Source organism: Corapipo altera, unplaced genomic scaffold, assembly GCF_003945725.1.
Source record: "Corapipo altera isolate COAL_440 unplaced genomic scaffold, ASM394572v1 45, whole genome shotgun sequence".
Classification (NCBI taxonomy): domain Eukaryota; kingdom Metazoa; phylum Chordata; class Aves; order Passeriformes; family Pipridae; genus Corapipo; species Corapipo altera.
The window spans coordinates 3,043,717-3,064,912 of record NW_020884877.1 but is presented as its reverse complement, the minus strand read 5'-3'; the positions used below and the strand labels follow the sequence as shown (position 1 = coordinate 3,064,912).

Below are 21,196 nucleotides of genomic sequence, written 5' to 3'. Positions count from 1 at the left end.
GGACGGACGGGCAGCCGGGGCCGCGGAGAGGGCCACGGGCACGGCCGGGCCGGGGCAGCGGCGGGGCCGAGCGATGGCAGGGAAAACACCCGAGCTGCCCCTCGGGTCGGGCGGGAATGGTGAGGGGAGACGGGAAGGGATGGTGGGTCACGCCAGGATGTCTCTCTAGGTACGAGCTCGGCGGGCGCTGCATCCCCAGGAGGGAGGAAGGGCCTCGCGTCGCCCATCCCAGGTAACGTGTCCCCTGCGCGGTTCGAATGCCCTGCGACAAGGATTGATTAATGTCGGCACCGCCCCGGCTCGCCTTCGGGTTCATCGCGTCTGGTTTTATCCTACCGCGGTTAATACCGCGAAATACTCGGGTATTTTGCGTTTATTTTATACTCTCTGCAGCACTGAACCAGTGTCAGAAACAAACTTCCTACCAAAATCAAGCTGCTTTTGCTGGTTAAACGGTGCTTTTGTAGTCTGATTCAGATGAATGTTAAAAAATATCTCCTTCCCAGTCCCATAAATGAATATACATAGTCCCACAGATCATGTGAGGATGAAGTAAGCAATGGTTTGTTTGTTGGTTTTTTTTTAAATTGTCATTACAAATTTTACTACAACAGGATGAGAGTGTCACCATCCCTAAGTTCTGTCAATTTTTTTACTAAATCAGCATATGAAATTGTTCTGTGTGTCTGCATGTGTCTGTTGCTTAGAAACTTTTGAACCCGTGCTCTGATTTCAGCCACATTTGAAAGATGGAAATGTCTGTCTGAAAAATAACAGATGGGTGAGGGAGGAATATGTGAAATCTGCACTCTACTGCAAGAAAAATAGGCATGAATTAGTCCTTGGTTGTTCTTTCTAGCAGTAGGTGGCTGGGCAACTGGTATATGCAGAATTCTTTACTAACCATTACATGAACAAGAAACAGGAGGAAAATTGATATGGGACGTGGAGAAGAACTCTGGATATTGTCACGGATGGAGAAACTAATTCAGAAGATCAAAGTTATAAGCTTGGTTTCTTACAGGTTTGCAGCTTCAGCCTCTAACAGCACAGCTTACAATTTTTTTTAAAATGTTCCTTCTGTGACAGGCTTGTTTTATTTGTTTGCTCTTTTTTTGAACAAACAGTTCCTAACTGCCCCTCTGCATTGACTTCTGTATGAACCATAGTTTGAAGATCTTGAGGTACATCTTGGTTTATGCACTGTGTTCTTTCCAGACCTGTTCATTTAAAACAGCCTATTCCCACATTTGAAAATGGCACGTGTTGAGTACTCCTCTGTAACAGTAGTCTCAATCTCCAAACAGATCTGTTTTATAGGGTAAAAATGAACGTAGGAGTTGCCCACAGCGAGGTGAATCCGAACACTCGGGTGATGAACAGTCGTGGAATGTGGCTGACATACGCGCTGGGAGTGGGCATGCTGCACATTGTCCTGCTCAGCATTCCCTTCTTTAGTGTCCCCGTTGCCTGGACTTTAACAAATGTGATTCACAACCTGGTAAGTAACCACTCGTGCAACAGAATTTGAAAAGTTGCTCATGTGTATTCATTTTCAGTACCTGGGGAAGAGGATGTTAGCCAGTCTGTGTGGATAATGAAATCCTGCTGGCCAAAACAGCACCTCTGCTTGGCTTATCCACAGATGATTTGGCTGTTTGGGAACGGAGGAGTGATAGTTGGTCACTTTTGATTTAGGCATGAAAGACGTGAAATATTCATTCCATAGTTATGTATTCTTCTAAAAGGCATTTAATTAAGCTAGAAGGTTGCAAACATAAAGTCATCATGCCGACCAACTTTTACAGTGTTCTGTATATTATTAGAGAGCTGTGCTGAATCAATAAAACATCACATTTTTAATTATTGGGTATTATCTGTTGATTTTTCTACCTAAATCTGTTAGTATTCCAAAATGTTTACTTTCAACACCTTACCTCTTTTCTTGGACAGAAATATTTGTGTTCTGTTTCTTCTAGCTTTGATTTCTGGCCAAGCTAGGCAAACTGTAGCTCAGAATGACTTCAGCACACAAGGTTGTAACTATATATGATGTAAGAGAAATCTTGTTTGACAGCAGTGGGAAAAACTGGGCTACTTTGACCCAAGCCCTGAAACCATTTGTTATTCGGTGGGTCATGATTTGCATGATGACTTTTGTATGCAAAAGGTTTTGGAAGCTGAGGATCTTGAGAATCTTTCTGCTCCTCTCTCCATTTTGTTATAATCACTTAAAGTAATGCAACTATGTATATTGGTCCTCAGTGCTTAGAGAAAAGAGGGCCATAATCCAGCAATTTACATCATACTTGAGGTTTGCTAACTCACCTTTCTCAGATTAACAGCAAAGAAGTCTTGACAAAAAGATAGTTCCTTCCTCATTTACAACAGTAATAGTTCACTGTAAAGACTGAGGATGGATAATATCCTCTTGAGTCATGTAAAATTTTATTTTTAGTTGAGCTTTTTGTAGATAGGTTTAAAACTAGTGGTGGAATTGTGTCATTAGAGCATTTTGTATATTATCTGTGACACCATCAGACATGTCAGACATTTAAGATGTTGGCAGAGAAAAGTATTACTAAATATTTCCCACATGCCTTAATGAATTCATTGCAAGTAGCTGTAATGACAACAGGGATGAGAGCATGCACTGACAAGTAGTTTGGTAGTGGAACACTAGAAGATAAGTATAAATTGGACTTTTTGGATATTTCAGCATTTAAGTGGCACTTCTTTTGGAAACAAATCCTTGAATGGTTTGACAAATAAAAAAAAATCTTGTATTTCCATCAATGGAAAACTCTTAGTTTACCTTGAAAGCATTTTTGGTGGTCCTTTCTGCAAGTACCAGCATGAAATAAAATGTGTAGTAAGCATTTGGATCTGTCCTAAAAGCCTCTTTTTCGTTATTAAAATGGAGACACTGCAAACATCAGGAATCCAAAAGTTAATTAAACGAATCAGTTGTCTTAGGTTCATAGGCCTCTAGTCTGGAGACTGTTCCAAAAAAAAGTGGAATGGGACATGAAGTAACTTGCTGAAATTTCACCTCCATGCAGTCTTGTTTCTGTATAAAGCTTTCTATAAAATTTTTTGTATGTGCATAAGGCAGTCTGTGATATTTTCTGTTGGAGCCTCTTGCTTGGAGTTGGTGTGCTCTCTTTGATAGAAAACAAATGTTTTTTAAAACTGGAAAAGGGCGTGCTCCCCTGTGTGAAACCAGCAGACCCAAACTGATCTTTCAGATCAGCCCAGGCATGGCATGATCCCATCAAACAGGAACAGGAACAGGAACGTAGAAAGTCCAGAGTGGTTAAGGAGAGGCAGCAAAGAGATGGACAGATGGGATTCAACAAATTGCTGTAGTCAGCTTCTAGGGATTTGAAGGGGGGGGGGGCTGAGAAAGCTTTCTGAAGGTCTTGTAATATTGCCAGTGTTCGTAGGTAGATGTTTGCTTTGTGCAGACTCTGCCTCATCACTCATTTAACACTGAGGTAATATAAATCAGCCGCCCCAAACTTGTTACTGTGCTTGTTAAAATTCTACTGATTTCATGGAATTTTTGCCATCTAATGTAGAGGACAAGGGAGTGGATCAGATGTCACACAGACTTTGGCTTTAGCTCTGAGTGTGCCACTCACTGCACAGTCTTGGGCAAATCACTTCTTGTCTCTTCCTTGCTCCTCAATCATTTTGTTACAGGCCAGCAGCTCTTCTGGGTGAGAATTCACATATATTCTTTTTTTTTACGGTGCATTGAACAATGTAACAATTATAAAAAAATATAGCTAAAAGTGTCTCTGTATTTACTTTTTATTTTCCCCAGGGAATGTATGTGTTTTTGCATGCAGTAAAGGGAACTCCTTTTGAAACACCTGATCAGGGGAAAGCTAGGCTACTAACACACTGGGAACAACTGGATTATGGAGTACAGTTCACATCTTCAAGAAAGTTCTTCACAATCTCTCCTATAATTCTGTGAGTTCAAAACCGTATTATGGATGAATTGAATCATAAAACCATGATTTCAAAAGCTGCAACATAATGGGTCACAATTTACATTCTGAAAGCATTTTCTCTCTTTTCTTGCTTGATTGTTTGTTAATTTACTTCTACATCACAGAGGTAGGGAGTACATACTTATAGGCCATGTGATCAACAATCTTTCTTCCTGCTGCTTTTGACACTCCACACATTGAAGTCAAAGTTTGTAAACAGTTATTAATGGGGCAGGTTTTAAAGATTAGAAATGTTGTGAGGAAAACTTACTGGTAACTCCTGAAGTTCTTTAAGAGATTGTGAAGTCATAAATATTGAAAATCTTAATCAACTGTCTTTGTAACAGCATTTATTAACCATTTTGCAACTTCTGAGTTTGGAGGAGTGTGTCAGTCGTCACTGCATGGGGTCCAGTGTCAGTTTGGCTTTGTACCTACTGTCTTCTGTTTACACTAGTTCTGTAAATGGCTTAGAAATTCTACACACATCTCTGTTGACAAAAGTAGGGTTGAGTAACTAAAGGAAATCAAATATGTATTAAATGTCCAACTCTAAAAGTCTTTCTGTTTTTCCCTAAAGAAAGTTGTCTACTCACATGGCAGAGTGAGGGGGGAGGCACGATCCTGTGTAATGTTTAGAGAGTTGGTCCATAAAGGATAAAAACTGAAAAAAATATATGTAATTCCTCAAAGAAAATTTTCAAGGATAGCTCCCCACTTTGCAGCAGGAGTTTTGTATTCCTAACACTAGTGTATGGTTCTCTTTATGCACTAATAATGTATAAGTAGCTGAATAACATCTCTCTTTTGCTGGGGAAAAAAACCCAAACCCCAACAATCTGACTACCTCATTTCTATGATGAGGATGAAATTACAGGCTCAAAGCATAAAGCAGTTGGTAGTGAATTGGGTTTTCTGAGGCATATTTCCTTATTCTAGATGAACAGGTTGTGAACTAGCTTTAAAGAAAAATGTGCTGGAGATATCTGTCAGATGGGAAGCACTTTAAAATTACACCAGTCACAGGTGTGCTCAGCATAAATAATTTTTCCACTGAAAAATGTCAAATGCTTTGTCACTGACTTTGCTAGGGTAGCAGAACTGCAAATATTTTGGTAGCAGATCTTACGCTATTTAAAATCTGAATCATAAATCAGACTTGTAGCTGCAGAAGTCAGACTCAAACTCAAATGGGTGGGGAGAGGTGGGGGAGGAAAATCCTAGTGGTGAGTTGCTTTTTAACACCTTGAGAAGTATGGGAAGAAGAGACTTAGACCATAGTTTTGCTGTAGGTATTCTAGAACCTCAGGTGAGATATTTAATACAGAAATAGATCAGTAAAATCTTACTGATTACTAGAGCACTTTTTTCAACTCTGCTTTGTTTGTTTATTTTTTAGACCAGGGTGCCAACAGCTAAGCTTGCTCCTTTTTCTCCTGCAGGTACTTCCTGACGAGTTTCTACACCAAGTATGACCCAACACACTTTATCCTGAACACAGCCTCTCTCCTGACCGTGCTCATCCCCAAGCTGCCACAGCTGCATGGCGTTCGGATCTTTGGCATCAATAAATACTAAGGAGAAGGTCTCACACTGGCCACCCCTGACATGGCTCCTGCTGCTCCCTGGGTGAAGGAAACGAGTAGTCTGCTGTGCCCAGTATCTCGTCATAGTCAGTGAGAGATGCCTTTACATCTGAGATACAATTCCTGCTTCCTGCAGCATTGTCTGGGATGAAAGTCGAGTTTATAAGAAGCTGCCTTCAAATACTTAAATGTGAATTGGAAACCTGTAGAAGAGAGATTTCCATGAAGAGCTGGGCAGGCCCAGCTCTAAAGCCTAGTCCCCACTAAGACTCTTCAGTGTGGCTGAGCAAGTGATTTGTAAAGAAAGGTGCACGTAACAGCTGAAATGGAGAGCAGTGTTCCACAAATGCCCATCATCCATAATGCAGATGGTAACTTTACATATGAATCCAGGATCCTCAATGCTAGGGACTGGTGAGGCTGCATTCTTAGGTTAAGTGAAAGTAGCTAGTTCCTGCTGTATGGATTGTAGGTGGTTGTGCTTGTTATTGCATTGTAAAAGTTTGTCTCACAGTAAGTACTGTGACAGTGAGCATAAACTGATGGTGTAATTCCTGCCTTCTCTGTTCTTGTGATTTATTTTTTTTTTGTCACAGTGACCGAAGAAAGTCCTTAACTGCCAGCTCAGGGGATTTCCACATCAACTTGATAGCTCGGTTTATGTATGCTTTGGAAAATTGCCGCTGTTGTGTTATTTTCATTTTGCTTAGCAGGACACTGACTTTTCTATGTGTAAAAGGGACATCTTGAAAAATTGGAATTTCTTTTTAGGTGTGGACTTTTGACTATTTTCTCTCATATTGGCTGATGGGTTTTTTTTCAGTAGCTGAGAGGCCTGTGATGGGGTCGGGAAAGAGTTGCTGGCGGTGTAGGAGAAACAGCTCTGTTACAGCTGTGTCAGAGCATATAAAGGGAACTGGGTGGGTTGTAAGTTAGAATAGAAGCTGAACTAGAAGTAGGTGAGTAGGCAAATCACATGGACTAACTGTATGCTTTTGCAGAAAAAGATAACTTGCATGTCTTGGAAATGTGGAGGAATGCTGTGTTTTAGGGGTACCGTGTAGTATGGGGTATTCTTGTATGTAATCAGCTCTGGAATTAGAGTGAAGAAGGTACATCTACAGCTCTGAGCACTTATTTCTCTGGCTTGGAAAAAGGATGAATTTTGAAGTCTGCTGTTTGTCAGCCAAAACTGGCTCAGATTTAACAGAAGACTCCATTTAAGACTTGATTTACATTTTGGTTGCAGTGACAGCCAGTGAGCTGGAAAAAAAAAAATTAAAAATAAAAATAAAAAAAGACAAGCCCACAGTGGCGTACTTCTTTTCTTGCTAAGGAAGTTTTCTGGTTATTTACTTTACCGATAAAGCTACTGTGAAGAAATGGCAATGAGTTGTTATGAATTTTCTTTAGCAATTTAGTAATTAGTTCTTCGCGTTATTTGGACAGGAAGCGGTAACTGGTTTTTAAGTAGTGGCCATCACAAGGCTGTGCTGCCTTTGACGGTCACTGCCTTGTACAAGTGGCAGGGACTTTAAGACACGGACCGACCTTAATGAACGCAGGTCAGGGGGTGGGGATGCCTCCGGGCGGCCGGACAAAACCCTTGGATTAAGGAATTGCAGCTCGGCGGCTGCGCCGTGCCCGGGAAGCGCCGCCCTGTGACCCGGCGGGGCGGAGCCGAGCGCCGGGGAGAGCGGGGGGTGGCAGCGGCGACAGGTCGCGACAGGGGACAGTGCAGGGCCGCCGAGGCCGAGGAGCGGCCCCGGAGGTGCCGCCGGGCGGGAGGAGCATCCTCCGGGGATCGGGGCGAGCCCGTGGCCCTGGAGCGGCGGAGAGCACGGAGCTGCCCGGGCAGCGGCGCGGACACACCGCGGACACACCGCGGTGCCGCTGCGGGGGCTCGGTCCCGCCCGTAGGGCTGCCAGAAGCACCACACACAACCAGCTTGGTGAGGAACTCTGCCCTCTTTAAGGTAAAACAAGAGGTTAGCTCCCAGCTGTTTTTTTTTTCTTAGTACCTTAAATGTGATGTGTGGCCATTCATAACTGTAAAAGTAGTGCCACCTCTCCAGAAAATCAGAGCAGCGCACATGCTTGAAAACCCTCCAGTAATAACGAACTGTACAGTTCTCTTCTAGACGTAACTGCCAGGTAGATTTTTAGCAATGAACAGTATTGCCAAAAGCCTTTTGAAATCGGTTAAACACGGCCAAGCTGCGTGGCTGAGAAGCAGCTCATCTCGCCCTGGAAAGCAGTGTTCTCGGAGGCTGGTTTTGGGAATAGAGACGAGCTGTGACGACACGGGTGCTGCTGTGGTGGATGATGCCGGCTGTGTCCTGGGAGAAGCCCTGCACTGTCAGAAGGAAGTCCATTTACAGTAAGAATATACTTCTCTGAAGGCTTTTCCCTTAATAACTTTTATTGGTATTATTACTTGCAATATCATCCATATACATCTTCCCTGCTCCATAAAAATCAGTAAGAAGTGGGTAAGTGGGAAGACAAATCCCTTGGGCCACAATACTTACTGCTTGAGACAGTACTAAGGGGGAAGAAAGAAATGTTGTGCATTTAAAAAGTTTCTTCTAGTATTTTCTTTCAGAGGGGGACAGATTACCTCTCTAGCTTGAAATGAAGAAATGAGATGAAATCGTTGTTACTGTTAAGACCACCAAATGTCTCAGTGTTTTTAAGTGAAAGTAAATATAAGCATTGGTGGCTAAGAACCTGAACTAATAAGCGAGGAGTTGTGAATATGACATTACATTGCTTTGGAACAGTGTTGAGATGCATTTAAGAAGTATCTGTACCAAAAAGGGCAGGTTACATCATTTTCTGACCTCCTAGTGATAATTTAGCTCTCTTCAGTGCCCTTTACACTAAACAAGGCATTTCAGAACGCACTAAGGAGACAGGCAGGATATGGCAAGGTTAAGAGGTGCCTGAAAACTATTTTTACGCCATTCTATCTGTTGTGAAACACCAATGGATTGTAATTCTTTGGTTTTACTAGAACAGGTGGAATAATTCCTGTGGTGGCACAGCAGCTTCACAGAGAAAACATCGAGCGAGTGGTAGAAGAGGCTCTTCGTGTCAGTGGCGTTTCTGTACCTGAGCTTGCAGCTGTTGCAACTACAGTGAAACCTGGACTTGCTCTAAGCCTTGGGGTGGGGCTGGAGTACAGCCTGGCCTTGGTGAACAGGCACCAGAAGCCGTTCATACCCATCCATCACATGGAGGCTCACGCTCTGACCGTCAGGCTCACACATCACCTGGACTTTCCCTTCTTGGTTCTTTTGGTCTCTGGAGGCCACTGTATCCTGGCAGTAGCACAGGGAGTGTCAGATTTCCTTCTGCTTGGACAGTCCATAGATGTTGCACCAGGTGACATGCTGGATAAGGTAATATTTCCTTACATAAGTAAACCTAGTTTTTTCTTTTTTTAATTGCATTTATACTACATAATGGTAGTATTATCATCAGCCCAAGGATAGTAATCCAGTGTAATATGAGCTTCACTTAACAAGGGTTTTTTCTATTTTGAACAGACACAAGAGTCTGTTAAAAATGTACACATAACATCAATTGTAACATATGTACATTGATTATACTTTTAGTAAATAGGCAGCCTAACAACTGAAAGTGGTGTTGGAAGTTTCATTGACACCGTTAAACAAACAAATTGTATGAATTTGAGAAGACTGACAGTGCTATTTTAAAGGATGCTGTCAGGTTTAAAACAATACAAATTAAAACATTTCATACTAGTTTTATTGCTTACAGTTTGAAAAGCATGGTTTGGCTTTCAGAATCTTAAGTTTTCTGGGTCACTGAGTACAGTCTGTGAAGTTGGTCGCTTAGAGTTTTGTTCTCAAACACAGAGTTTTAAACAGTATTTGTGCATACTAAGTAAAAAATTGGGAGAGCCAGAAAGGGGACCATCTAAAGTTGAAACCAACTTTATTCCTGTGTATCTGGTAGTACACTATGGCAGTCTGTGTTTCCTATAGCTTGAAAATGGGAGTAATTAATGTGTCCTGCAAAATTTGTTGATCCTCATGTTTGCCCAAATTGTTCTAGAATTGCATTTCTAAATATTCCAGGGAAAAAAAATCCAGCTGGTGTTACATCTTGTGCTTACTGTGCCCTGTTTGTTATTTCACATTGGATTGGATTTTGTGGTGTCCAGATTTATTCCATGTTCTCCTATACAGTGGTGCAGTTACAGGAGGAACTGATTTCAAGTCTGTTGTTTATTCTCTCCTCAGGTGGCAAGAAGACTGTCTTTGAGAAAGCACCCAGAGTGCCACAGCATGGCTGGGGGGCAGGCAATAGAGCACTTGGCTCAGACTGGGAACCAGGAACAGCTCGTGTTCCGCCTGCCCATGAACCAGTATCGGAACTGCAACTTCTCTTTTTCTGGACTTCTGAACCTTGTCAACAATGCCATTGCACAAAAAGAAAAAGAAGAAGGTATTTTTAAACAGTCAGGTATAAACCATGTTTCTGATGACCCAGACTCAGGAAAACCCCTTTGACTGTACATTTTTGTAGGGATTGAGGAAGGTGAGATCCTGTCCTGCGTTGGGGATGTTGCCGCTGCCGTCCAGCACGCGGTGGCTGTTCACCTCATCCAGCGCACCTACCGGGCCATGCTGTTCTGCACCAAAAATAGCATCCTGCCACCAAAAAATGCAGCCTTGGTGGGTATGATTCTTCTTCCTTTTTCTATTTGACTATGTAACATCATTTGAAGATGCAGATGCCTTGTTGTACTTCCTGCCTTGACAGGTGAGGAAGATCTCAGTGTGCATTACATTGTTAAAACACCAGGATTGAAGTAATAGTGATATAAATATTTACAATGAAGTCCTTCATAGTTGGGTTTTAAGCTAGAAAAGTATTTTCTTACCATCTAATTTAACCTCCCCTAACACCTTAGGCCACATAATTTGACCTTGTGCTCCTCAATACTGATGGCTGTTGTAGCTCCAGTGGAACCATAGACTGGTTTGGGTTGGAAGGGACCTTTAAGATCATCTAGTTCCAACCTTCCTTCCACTAGACTGACATGCTTTTATTCAGGAATGTCTTTTAGCATAACGAGCTCACTTAGCATCCTCCTTTCTGATATGTTTTAATCTTCAAATGCATTATTTATTGCTGTCTTCAGAACTGATAACCTCTTTTTTAAACAGGATGCTGGTTGAGTGTGACCCATCAGTACTTTTGAGTTAATGCCTTTTTTTGTCACTGCTGTCAGGTTGTATCAGGAGGAGTTGCAAGTAATCAGTATATCCGAAAAGGTTTACAGAATTTGGCAGAAGCAAACGATTTTGCTTTACTGTGTCCTCCTCCAAGACTGTGCACTGATAACGGTGTAATGATTGCATGGTAAGAGTTGTTTCTCTTTGCATGTGCTTCTATAACGTTCTTTAAAAGCTGACATCAGGGTCAAGAACTTCTGTTCGTGGTGACTGAACCACGTGCCATATTCAGAGAGATATGACAAATATTTTATGTATTTGTCATTTGCTTTCTTGCCCAGGAATGGCATTGAAAGGTTACGTGCAGGACTTGGTGTTCTCCACGGGACCGATGGCATCCGCTACGAACCCAAGTAAGTGACTGCTCAGTCACAGTCTGTTCCCTGTGCTCAGTGAAAGGGGAAGGAGGTTACACTAAAAAGTGGCAGAAGCTGCTGAGGAGCATCTTTGCAACGCTTATAAAAGTTACTGTTCAATGTAGTTGTGACATACAAATGATCATTAATGTGCAGTTTGGCTCAGAAACTTAAATTACCGTACATCATAACAGTTCTGTGTGTTTTCCCACTATCACTGTGGTACAGGAAAACTGGAGCCAGTTAAGCTGCAGTACTCTCCCTTAGCTTCTCAGTCACCACAGGCATAAGTCAACATGCTCCAAGTCCAACTGTGTATTCATAATGAGCAATCAATTAAAAGAAGAATTTAACATATATCATCTGATAATACTTTTTTTTTTTTAACTGATAATACTGATTTTTTTTTAACAACCAGTTAGGTAACACTTGCTCTATGGATTTAAATAGATCTTATACTTAAGGCCAAACAAAATTCTAATAATTCAAAAGTACCAGCTGCTCTTAAACTTGGGCTTTTTTTCAGGTTTTTTTTCCCTTTCCATTTTCAGGAAAACAGACTTGGACGGTCTCAGTACAAAAAAAAAATTGTATTATAATTTTCACATGAAAAATTATAAGATACTCTTCTTCAAAAATAACTTGCTGTATACATGTCAATGAATAAAATACTAAGTTTCACTTGCTGTAGAAAATACATTATTTAAGATTATCATAGAAAGAGGTACCTGTAGATTTCTAGTGCATCTTGCATTCATCAGTTGCATGTAAAGCAGTTTAGCTGCAAAGCAACTAAAACTGTAATCTAACAACATCCCCAAAAGATGGCTTTGAAACCACAACTGTGTTTCCCGAGTTTGGAATCGCTAGAAATGCAAATATTTCTTCAGTGTAAAGATGTTTCTAAGTACAGCTTCAGGCAGACCATTTTAATGGTGCAGGGAACGTGCAGAAATACTGTGACTGTAATTGTAAAAAGGGTCTGTGAAGCTGTACATCTGTGTGATATGGCAATGATGTTATTTTTAACAGATACATGATTTTATTTTCTAGAGCTCCCCTTGGAATTGATATTTCCAAAAGAGTTGAAGAAGATTCCATCAAGGTGCCAAAATTAAAACAGATACGATGGTTGGCATCTTAAAAAGTAACTTAGTAAATGCAAATATAAATTGTTCAATAAAAACTGTTCCAATGCTGTTATGTTTACTGACAGTACTTTTTTTACCAGGGTTGAAAATCACCTGTCAGAGAAACAAATGCTGTGTCCTATCACCAGAGTGATTCCAGTTACTATTCCACAACTAAGTGTTCTTGGTATTAAAACAACTGAAAAAAAAAAATTAAAAGTGCACTTTCTAATAAATACAAACTTACACAAATGAAAATACCTCCATTGTTTACACTTCATAACTTATAATAAATTAATATATTTATATATGATAACTTATGAATATATAATTCATATGAAGTTTATAATTGACTCTACATGTTAAAAAAAATCCTGACTTCCATGATTGCAGAGAACAGTTGATTGCACAGATTTTCACACACCCAACAGATGTGTTTGCTGTGCCAGTGCAGCTGAATTTCAGCAGTACCCAATTTTCTGCTGCTGGTGTAAGAAGCCTGTTCTTCCTTACACAAAATTAAAACTTGGGGTATAGAGACAGTGCCTTTTAGATTTCTCTTTTTTTTATACAGAAGTTCAGTAAAGCTAATCACAATGCAATCCTTCCATACACAATTAGAAAGACAAGCTAACTCAAGCTTTTCTTCAGAGGCAGTCCATTCATATTGCTATTTCAACCCCATGGTTGCATCCACATACCCACCCAGAGTGCCTTTTTTTATTTTTTTTCCAAGGGAGACCTTTTTTTGATTTGTTTAAAAGAGATCTTCATTGAAGGACACAATTAAAAGCAAAAGTGGCAGAGCTAAAGCTAAAAAGAGACAGAACAAGCTAGGGAGTCAACAACGGACTAAGAAGAGCCTGGAGGGAACTTCCCAGTTTCTCTGGGAACATAGGGAGCCCCAGGCTGGGGACTGCCAACCAACCCATCCCTGCAGAACTGGCCACAGTTCTGGGAGGTTGTACAGGATGGCCCCAAAACACCCAGAGGATGTGTGTGATGTCTGTTTTCTGATGATGCCTGGAGGGCGGATCTCCCAAGAGCTGACAAGACCCCAGACCCTCAGCTCTTTTTTGGCTCTGGCAACCCAAGCCAGCTCCTCACCATGCCCTTCCTTCCACAACCATAACCCAAACCTTCTAAAGCACAGCTGCAGCACTAGCCCTGTTCTACCACGAAGCAATGTACTGAATTCAATATATGTGACAAATTGGACAGACTCAACATTTTGGTAACACTGATATCAGGAAGGGTGGGAAAGCCAACTTCTGGCTATTTTCTCTTCCCCAGAGCCCAGTATTCCCTTCCCTCCAGGGATGAATTCATAGTGAGTCTCTAGTAAAAGTACACACCTACGTGTATTAGCTTGATGATTAATAATAATAAAGTCCAAGTGCATAAAAAAACCAGACCAAACATCCTAAGAAAACTCCAAAGATTTACTGCATTTGCAAACAGACTAGATATATCTCAAGATGTAGTTCTATAATTCACCTACTGAAAATAACTTCAGCCTGCTGCACGTGTCAGATGCTTTTTCCCTGTGGCTCTCCAGTTTTGCAATCCGAGATCCAAACTGTACGGCCCTTTTTGGCAGAACAGTGGAGGCTGTGAGGCCCAACTCGTGGGCTGCAAGGCGCAGGAGCAGTTTCTCACCCATTCCTCGAGGAAGAGTCAAGTCAGCTTTTTCTGAGACAGGCAGAGAATTGAGGAATGAAACAACATCTTCATCAAGAAAAGGAAACCTGAAAGAAAGATACGCGTGGGGAAAAGACCTTTTAAAAATTTCATCCAAGTGGTTTTGGTTTTCCCTTCCTTTTACCACATGCAAAGATTTCAGAGTCTGTGTCAATTCCTAACTATAGATGTACCTTAAATCTTAGTATAACAGTACTGAGACAGTTCTCCAAAGCAGTTACACTGTCCTGGAGAAAGAAAGCCCATAATATATCACGTTTACACTCAGGAGCCTGGAAGTTTTCAAAAGTCAACCAAAGAGAACAGTAAAAACAAGGATCAGAAATGGTGTGTTTATACAGAAGAAAAATCATGAAGAACATCAGAAACTACAACAGAAGGGCAAGACAAATCTTTAAGTAACACACTTCTCAAGATAACTCCTAAGTATTTAAAACTACTGTGTGAAGCTACACTGTAACTTTGAAATAAAAATATTTACACAACAAATTCTGACACTATTCTGAATTCCAGGCATTCATACCTAATCCCATGCATGATTAACAGCATTGCCTGTCCACCACTGCAACTGCTCTTGTGCTACACTGAAAATGTGCAACTAAGAACAGATTTGGAAAAACACTGGCACTAAGATCACAGGAAAAAACCTTTCATGCACCCAAGTGCCCTCTGCTACTGGACAACAACTAGGGAATTTTTTGCAAGTTTGTGGTAGCATGAAGGAAGTAAACACAAATAAAAGGATTTTTTAACTATTCAGATTTAACACCAGGAAATGCAGTGGATATTGTCATGGCATGGACAAGAACACCCAGCTTTTACATTATGTTGTCGTTCTCCTAAGTCAATCCCCAAACGACCACACAAGAACACCTCAAAGTTGTGCACAAGAGTGTTCCACTTAAAATGATAAACTGTACTTGATTTTTCCTATTTCATCTTTGGCTGCTTCTTAAAACTTCTGTCTGGATCCCTTTCCCCATCCACGGCGTGGGGCTGGCCCAGTTCTAGTTCCGTTTCCATCTGAAGAACCATTGTGACGTTTTGAGGGATGGGGAAAGGGAAACTCCAGGGGTTTCTCAGGGTTTTTTTCAGGCCCTGAGCCTGGAGGGGAGAGGTGCTCCCCCTCCCCTCCCCGCACGTGGCCCCATGGCCAGCAGGGAGACAGGACACTGGACACCGGGCGTGGAGAGGAGGCAAGAGAGAGTTTATTGTGGGGGATGTTACATTTATAGGGTTTAGGAGGATTCACAGAGTAACCAATTAGAAGTCTCAAGGGGTTTACAGGAACACCCAATCACAGGAAGGGCTCAGGACACCTTCCCAGGACATTCCTGCATGGATAACAAGGGGGGTGCTGGGAGGAAGAAGCATGTGTTTGCAAAGATACCACCAAAAGCCATTTTAAAACCTGTTTAAACCACAATTTTCCCATATAATGCAGGTTTAGTGCCACACTTCTGGATGGAAGTCAAGTTACTAAATTTCCTTAAGTAATTCCTCCACAGTACTACAGGCTACCTTTTTTAAAAACAAACCAAAAAACTCCACAACACAATACACCACATTAGCAAAATTGCAACAGAAGTAGAGAATAAAACACACAGAAGTTTCAATTAAGCTTTTTGCTGGAGTGTTAGAAACTGCATCTAACCTGCAAAACCAGTTTTGCTTCATGTTAAAACAATAATACCTGGCTTCTTTTCCGTGATCACCGATAATCCTGTCATCTCTACCCAGATTTCTGGAAGCAATGCGACCTAACTCCATTTCAAGTTCTTTATTCAGACCCTCTAAGCCGTATTCCTTGAAGCAAACACGATGTCGAGAATACCCAGCAAGCTGTTCATCTGCTCCAATTCCTGTAAGCACCACCTAAGGAAACAGAATACAACAAATCTTAGTATCTGGGCAAGTTAATATGTAACAATCTTAAATGTTTAACTACGTCTTAAGGATACTCATTTCAATACACATCCTCTAAAGGTATTGCTTGTCACAAAGGGATCTGCCTTACACAGTTACAAAATCTGAAACAACTTCCAATAAAAATCACTGGAAACTTGCAATAGGCTCACAATCAGACCTAAAAGTACACACAAGCATTTCTACTGATGCAAGGAAAAAACATCAAAATAATGTCCTATGCACCAGAAATACACCAGTACCTTTGAAGAACGTCTGTGTTAGTTTCTATTACAATAAACAGCCTAGGCCTTCCTGGAGACCAACTTGTAACCAGGAAGGAACTAGAAAAGTGATTACGGAAGTATTCCATGCTATTCCTTTACGTAACTGGGGGTATAAATAAAGCCAGTGGGAGGGATCGCGCCCTCTTCCTCTCCGGCGAGGTTCGAGAACGGTGGGTTCCTGTTTCGGTCGAGCTTATCTGGAGCCGAGGCCTACAGTGACTGCCGCTATCCGCTTCGCGTGAGAGGAGAGCCTTGGGCTGCGTCAAGTCATTCTGCCTGTCCGAAGGGAAGTGGTGAGAGTTCTGCTAGTTTGCCTTCGGCTGGCTGTTTGACTTGCTCGGTCCTTGCCCCTTTTTGTCTCTCTCCCTTTCCCTTCCCTTTCCCCCCCCCCCACCCCCCCCCCTGTGGTATTTTCCTTTTGTGTATTGTCTCATATGTAAAATATATATATATATATACATATATATTTGCTATAGCTTTGGCTGCTTAGTTTTTTTTCCCTCTTTTCCCTCTCTGGGAGGCGGGTCCTTGTTGTTGAGTTTTGGGGACTTGGCGGGAAGCCAGCTCAAAACTTGTACAACTTTTTTGGTAGCAGAGGATGGTTGTTTTGGTTAAGCTTGGCTTGTTTTGATAAACATTCTCCGGGAAGACAGCCAAGCTCAGTGTTGTTTTGCAAACCGATCTATTGTTTTGGGAACAGGTCTGGGAACACTGCCAGAGTCTGGGAAAGCAGCCAAGGAAACCTTGTTTATATAAACAAAGTTTGTTTTGGGATCAGGAAGAAATAATAACAAAAACAATGGCTATTTCATTAATTGGTCTTATAATTCTAGCCACCTTTACACCTGTGTCAGGCTATTCTATAGGGAGACGTCCAGACCTTGAGGATGGATGGAACGAATTGCTTCCATCCTTTGATTTTGACATCGAAGGTTTGGTAAAGGAGATCCCCATGGTAAAAATCGGCTCTAATTACTATGTAAATCTCATCGCAACCATACTGTCATTGATAAAGGTACTGGAAGTGCTTCTTAAACTTGGAAGAATGGGGTTCCGTTGCTTTCCCTCTTGTAGGAAAGATCATACCTCAAAGGGACTCGCTGGAACTTTGGAGAGGGTTGCAGACAGGCCAGTCTCCGGGTGGCATGGAGCTTGGGAAGATTTCGGTAGATTAGTAGGACATGTGTCACCCCCCATTAATTGGGAGTTCACACCAGAACAAATGTTTGATTCTGGTGAGATGGCCCGCTGTTTGACAGAAGGGTGCTTTTCCTACAAAAACCCGAATATGCAATTCTCCGCTTTGTGCTGGGGCCTGGCTAATGCTTATCGAGCTGCCATAGACCACCTTCAGAGGGTTAAGGTCGACACAGAGACCCAAACCACGCCACTTGAAACCAGTGATGTCCCTATTAGGTCCACAGAAGTCGGGGTCCAAACACAACCTGAAGTCAATGCCATTTCTACTAAGTCCACTAGAACCGGGACCCAAGCTAAGAACCGGAAGGTCATCATTGCCCCTATAAAGAAGAAGAAGACGTGGGTAAGGGAGATCAAGGAACTTACGGACCCATCTCCGCAACTAGAACGCACAGAAGAAAGAGAAGAAGAAGAAGAAGAAGAAGGAACAGAGGACGTAGTGGACGAAGGAGCAGCAGCAATGGGAGAAGGAGCAAGAGCAAGTGATGAAGGTGCGACAGCAAGTGATGAAGGCATGACTGCGAGAGAGGAAGAAGTGGTTGTGACTGAGGAAGGAGCGATTGGAAGAGAAGAAGCAGCTACCAAAGAGGAAGAAACGGCTACACGGGAAGAAGCACGTCCAAAGGAACTAGGGGCACGACCAAAGGAATACAGAATGGCATCAAAGGGAAAGAAAGCAACAGTACAAACGGCCGGTGGTGTATTGTCGCTTGATGATTTATACCCTGACTACACATTCAGTGTTGCAAAAGACGCAAAGAAGGAGCCAAAGCATCCCCCTCAATTGGAGGGGGAATTATCCCTACCCCTCCAGACCCAACCTTCTCTTGGAGGTGTGAATGATTGGAGGAGGAGGCCCTTATCTCAGCACGTGAAAGATTACTCACTACCTCCACCCGCGGGGTATCACGAACGACACAGGAGTCCATCCCCATGGCATGACTGGTATAGAAGTCCATCTCCACGGCGTGAACGACGCAAAAGTCCATCTCCGCGGCGCGAGCGGCATAGGAGTCCATCCCCACGGTATGAACGACGTAGAAGTCCATCTCCACGGCGTGAACGGCGTAGGAGTCCATCCCCACAGTATGAACGGCGTAGAAATCCACCTCCGCAGCGTGAACAATATAGGAGCTTATCCCCACGGCATGCCCAGTCTCCACCTCCACATGAGAGATATAGGGAGGAAGTGGGAGCAGTCCCACGTAGGAGTGGAAGAGTAAAGAGAGAGGTGGAAAAGATTCTACGTGGGAGAGATGGACAAGAAATAATGCGAGAAAGTGAAATTACACAATCACTGACCACAAGAGAGCTTCGAGATTTACGGAGAGATTATATGCGCTTGCCTGGTGAAGAAGTCCTCACCTGGTTGGTGCGATGCTGGGACAAGGGAGCTGATAGTCATGTAATTGAAGGTGATGAAGCACGACAGTTGGGATCCATTGCTCGAGACCCTGTGATAGAGCAAGAAATGGGGAGAGAGAAAATGGCGTCCAGCCTTTGGCTCCGAATCCTCCACGCAGTGAGAGTGAAATACCCATTTAAGGAGTCCCTGAAGAGTTCTTCAAGAAGGTGGAGAACTGCGGAAGAAGGCATCCAATACCTACGGGAATTGGCCATGTTGGAGATCATCTATTCTGATCCAGATTATTATGACATCCAAGTTCCTGAGAGTGTTCCCTGCACGCAACCAATGTGGAAAAAGGTAATTCAAGGTGCTCCTAAACCATATGTTTCCTGCTTGATATCCGCATATAATCCAAAGATGGAGGAACCAAACGTGGAAACCATGTGTACTTGGATAAGAACCATAGAGGAAAATATGGAAGACTCCTTCAATCCCCTCTACCGACGCACCTACGATAGGGAAAGAATGGAGAGAGATTATGAATATTCCAGATATGAGGACGACCTTAGAGACAGAGAGGACAGAAGGTATAGAGACTACCAAGAAAGGCCAATGGGAAGATCACGGCGGGACCGACAAAGACGACCTCGGCCTAGACCTCGATCCTGGTCTCGATCTCGCTCACGGTCCCTGTCATTCACACGTCGAAGGAAAGAGAACTCCAAGCGTTGGTCACGTAACCAACTATGGGCATACCTTCGTAGTAAAGGAGAAAACATGAAGAAGTGGGATGGTGAACCCACTTCTAAGCTTGAAGCTAGAGTGAGGGAGCTGAAGCGAAAGAAGACTGACAAGAAAGTTGTCTATGTAGTAGACGGAGATTTCTTAGAAGAGAAACTGCGATCGCCGAAACACGAGAAGATGGAGGTCCACTTCGACAACAGCAAAAAGTCTAAGAGGTCAAAGTCAAACTCTGACGACGAATGCTCTGATCAAGACCAGTAGAGGGGCCCTGCCTTCTGCCAGGAGAAGGAGAGGGACCAAGAAGATAACCGAGTTTACTGGGCTGTGTGGGTTCGATGGCCTGGCACATCGGATCCTCAGAAATACCAGGCCTTGATAGATACTGGAGCCCAGTGTACTGTAATGCCTTCAGAGTATAAGAGCACCGAGACTGTTACTATTTCTGGAGTGACCGGAGGGTCTCAAGAATTGTCAGTAGTAGAGGCGGACATGAGCTTGACAGGAGACCAATGGGAAAAGCGTCCCATTGTGACGGGGCCAGAAGCCCCTTGCATCCTTGGTATGGACTACCTAAGAAGAGGATACTTCAAAGACCCGAAAGGGTACCGGTGGGCTTTTGGTATAGCCTCGGTGATTGAAGAGGAGTCCAAGCAATTGTCTGCCCTTCCTGGCCTCTCAGAAGACCCTTCCATTGTAGGATTACTGCGAGTTAAAGATCAAGAAGTGCCAATAGCCACAACAACTGTACACAGACGACAGTATCGGACAAACCGAGATGCTGTGATCCCTATCCACAAAATGATCCGAAAGTTGGAGAGCCAAGGGGTGGTCAGCAGAACCCATTCACCCTTCAACAGCCCCATCTGGCCTGTGCGTAAATCCGATGGAGAGTGGAGACTGACTGTGGACTATCGTGGCTTAAATGAAGTTACGCCACCGTTGAGTGCTGCCGTACCAGATATGTTGGAGCTCCAATACGAGTTGGAGTCCAAGACAGCAAAGTGGTACGCCACCATCGACATAGCCAACGCGTTTTTCTCCATTCCTTTAGCGGCAGAGTGCAGGCCACAGTTTGCTTTCACCTGGAGGGGCGTTCAATACACCTGGAATCGACTGCCCCAGGGGTGGAAACACAGTCCAACCATCTGTCATGGACTGATCCAGGGCACACTAGAGAAGGGTAAGGCTCCCGAACACATCCAGTACATCGATGACATCATTGTATGGGGGGATACAGCAAAGGAAGTTTTCAAAAAAGGGCAGACGATCATCCAGATTCTCCTCGAGGCCGGTTTCGCTATCAAGAAGAGCAAAGTCAAGGGACCTGCCCGAGAGATCCAATTCCTAGGGGTGAAATGGCAAGATGGACGACGCCAGATACCAACAGACATAATCAATAAGATTGTAGCAATGGCTCCCCCCACCAACAAGAAAGAAACCCAAGCTTTTCTGGGAGCAATAGGTTTTTGGAGGATGCATATCCCAGAATACAGTCAGATTGTGAGCCCTCTTTACTTTGTGACCCGTAAAAAGAACAATTTCCAATGGGGTCCTGAACAACAACAAGCTTTCAAGCAGATCAAGCAAGAAATTGCACATGCTGTGGCTCTTGGACCAGTTAGAACGGGACCAGATGTAAAGAACGTGCTCTACTCTGCAGCTGGAGATA

At 43.0% G+C, this 21,196-nt stretch overlaps 3 protein-coding genes across 7 annotated transcripts in view; 2 read left to right on the top strand and 1 right to left on the bottom strand.

The window, feature by feature from the left end:
- The first annotated feature begins 84 nt into the window (after positions 1-84).
- Positions 85-6,898, top strand: ORMDL1 (ORMDL sphingolipid biosynthesis regulator 1). Of its 4 annotated transcripts, none has more exons than XM_027636786.1 (4): positions 85-232; positions 1,321-1,501; positions 3,830-3,981; positions 5,444-6,898. In XM_027636786.1, exons 1-4 carry the CDS (start codon positions 117-119, stop codon positions 5,577-5,579), a joined length of 585 nt encoding a protein of 194 aa, XP_027492587.1. In that variant the 5' UTR covers positions 85-116; the 3' UTR covers positions 5,580-6,898. The 4 variants fall into 4 exon arrangements, with proteins under 4 accessions (XP_027492587.1, XP_027492589.1, XP_027492591.1 ...); XM_027636788.1 differs by having other exon boundaries at positions 126-232; positions 1,308-1,501; XM_027636790.1 differs by lacking the exon at positions 85-232 and adding an exon at positions 265-362.
- A 395-nt stretch (positions 6,899-7,293) lies between these two features.
- OSGEPL1 (O-sialoglycoprotein endopeptidase like 1) lies at positions 7,294-12,412 on the top strand. Of its 2 annotated transcripts, XM_027636783.1 has the most exons (8): positions 7,294-7,562; positions 7,717-7,966; positions 8,603-8,990; positions 9,858-10,062; positions 10,144-10,292; positions 10,853-10,983; positions 11,138-11,209; positions 12,266-12,412. In XM_027636783.1, the coding sequence occupies exons 2-8, from the start codon at positions 7,755-7,757 to the stop codon at positions 12,354-12,356; spliced, it is 1,248 nt and encodes a 415-aa protein (XP_027492584.1). In that variant the 5' UTR covers positions 7,294-7,562; positions 7,717-7,754; the 3' UTR covers positions 12,357-12,412. The 2 variants fall into 2 exon arrangements, with proteins under 2 accessions (XP_027492584.1, XP_027492585.1); XM_027636784.1 differs by having other exon boundaries at positions 7,294-7,966; positions 8,608-8,990.
- Positions 12,413-12,889: 477 nt separating this feature from the next.
- ASNSD1 (asparagine synthetase domain containing 1) overlaps positions 12,890-21,196 on the bottom strand; it is a 15,710-nt gene continuing 7,403 nt past the window's right edge. The window contains exons 2-3 of the mRNA XM_027636782.1: positions 15,737-15,918; positions 12,890-14,090 (exon numbers count right to left, since the gene is read on the bottom strand). Coding sequence (XP_027492583.1) covers positions 13,829-14,090; positions 15,737-15,918 — 444 coding nt within the window. The 3' untranslated portion in view covers positions 12,890-13,828. The remainder of the gene's footprint in view (positions 14,091-15,736; positions 15,919-21,196) is intronic.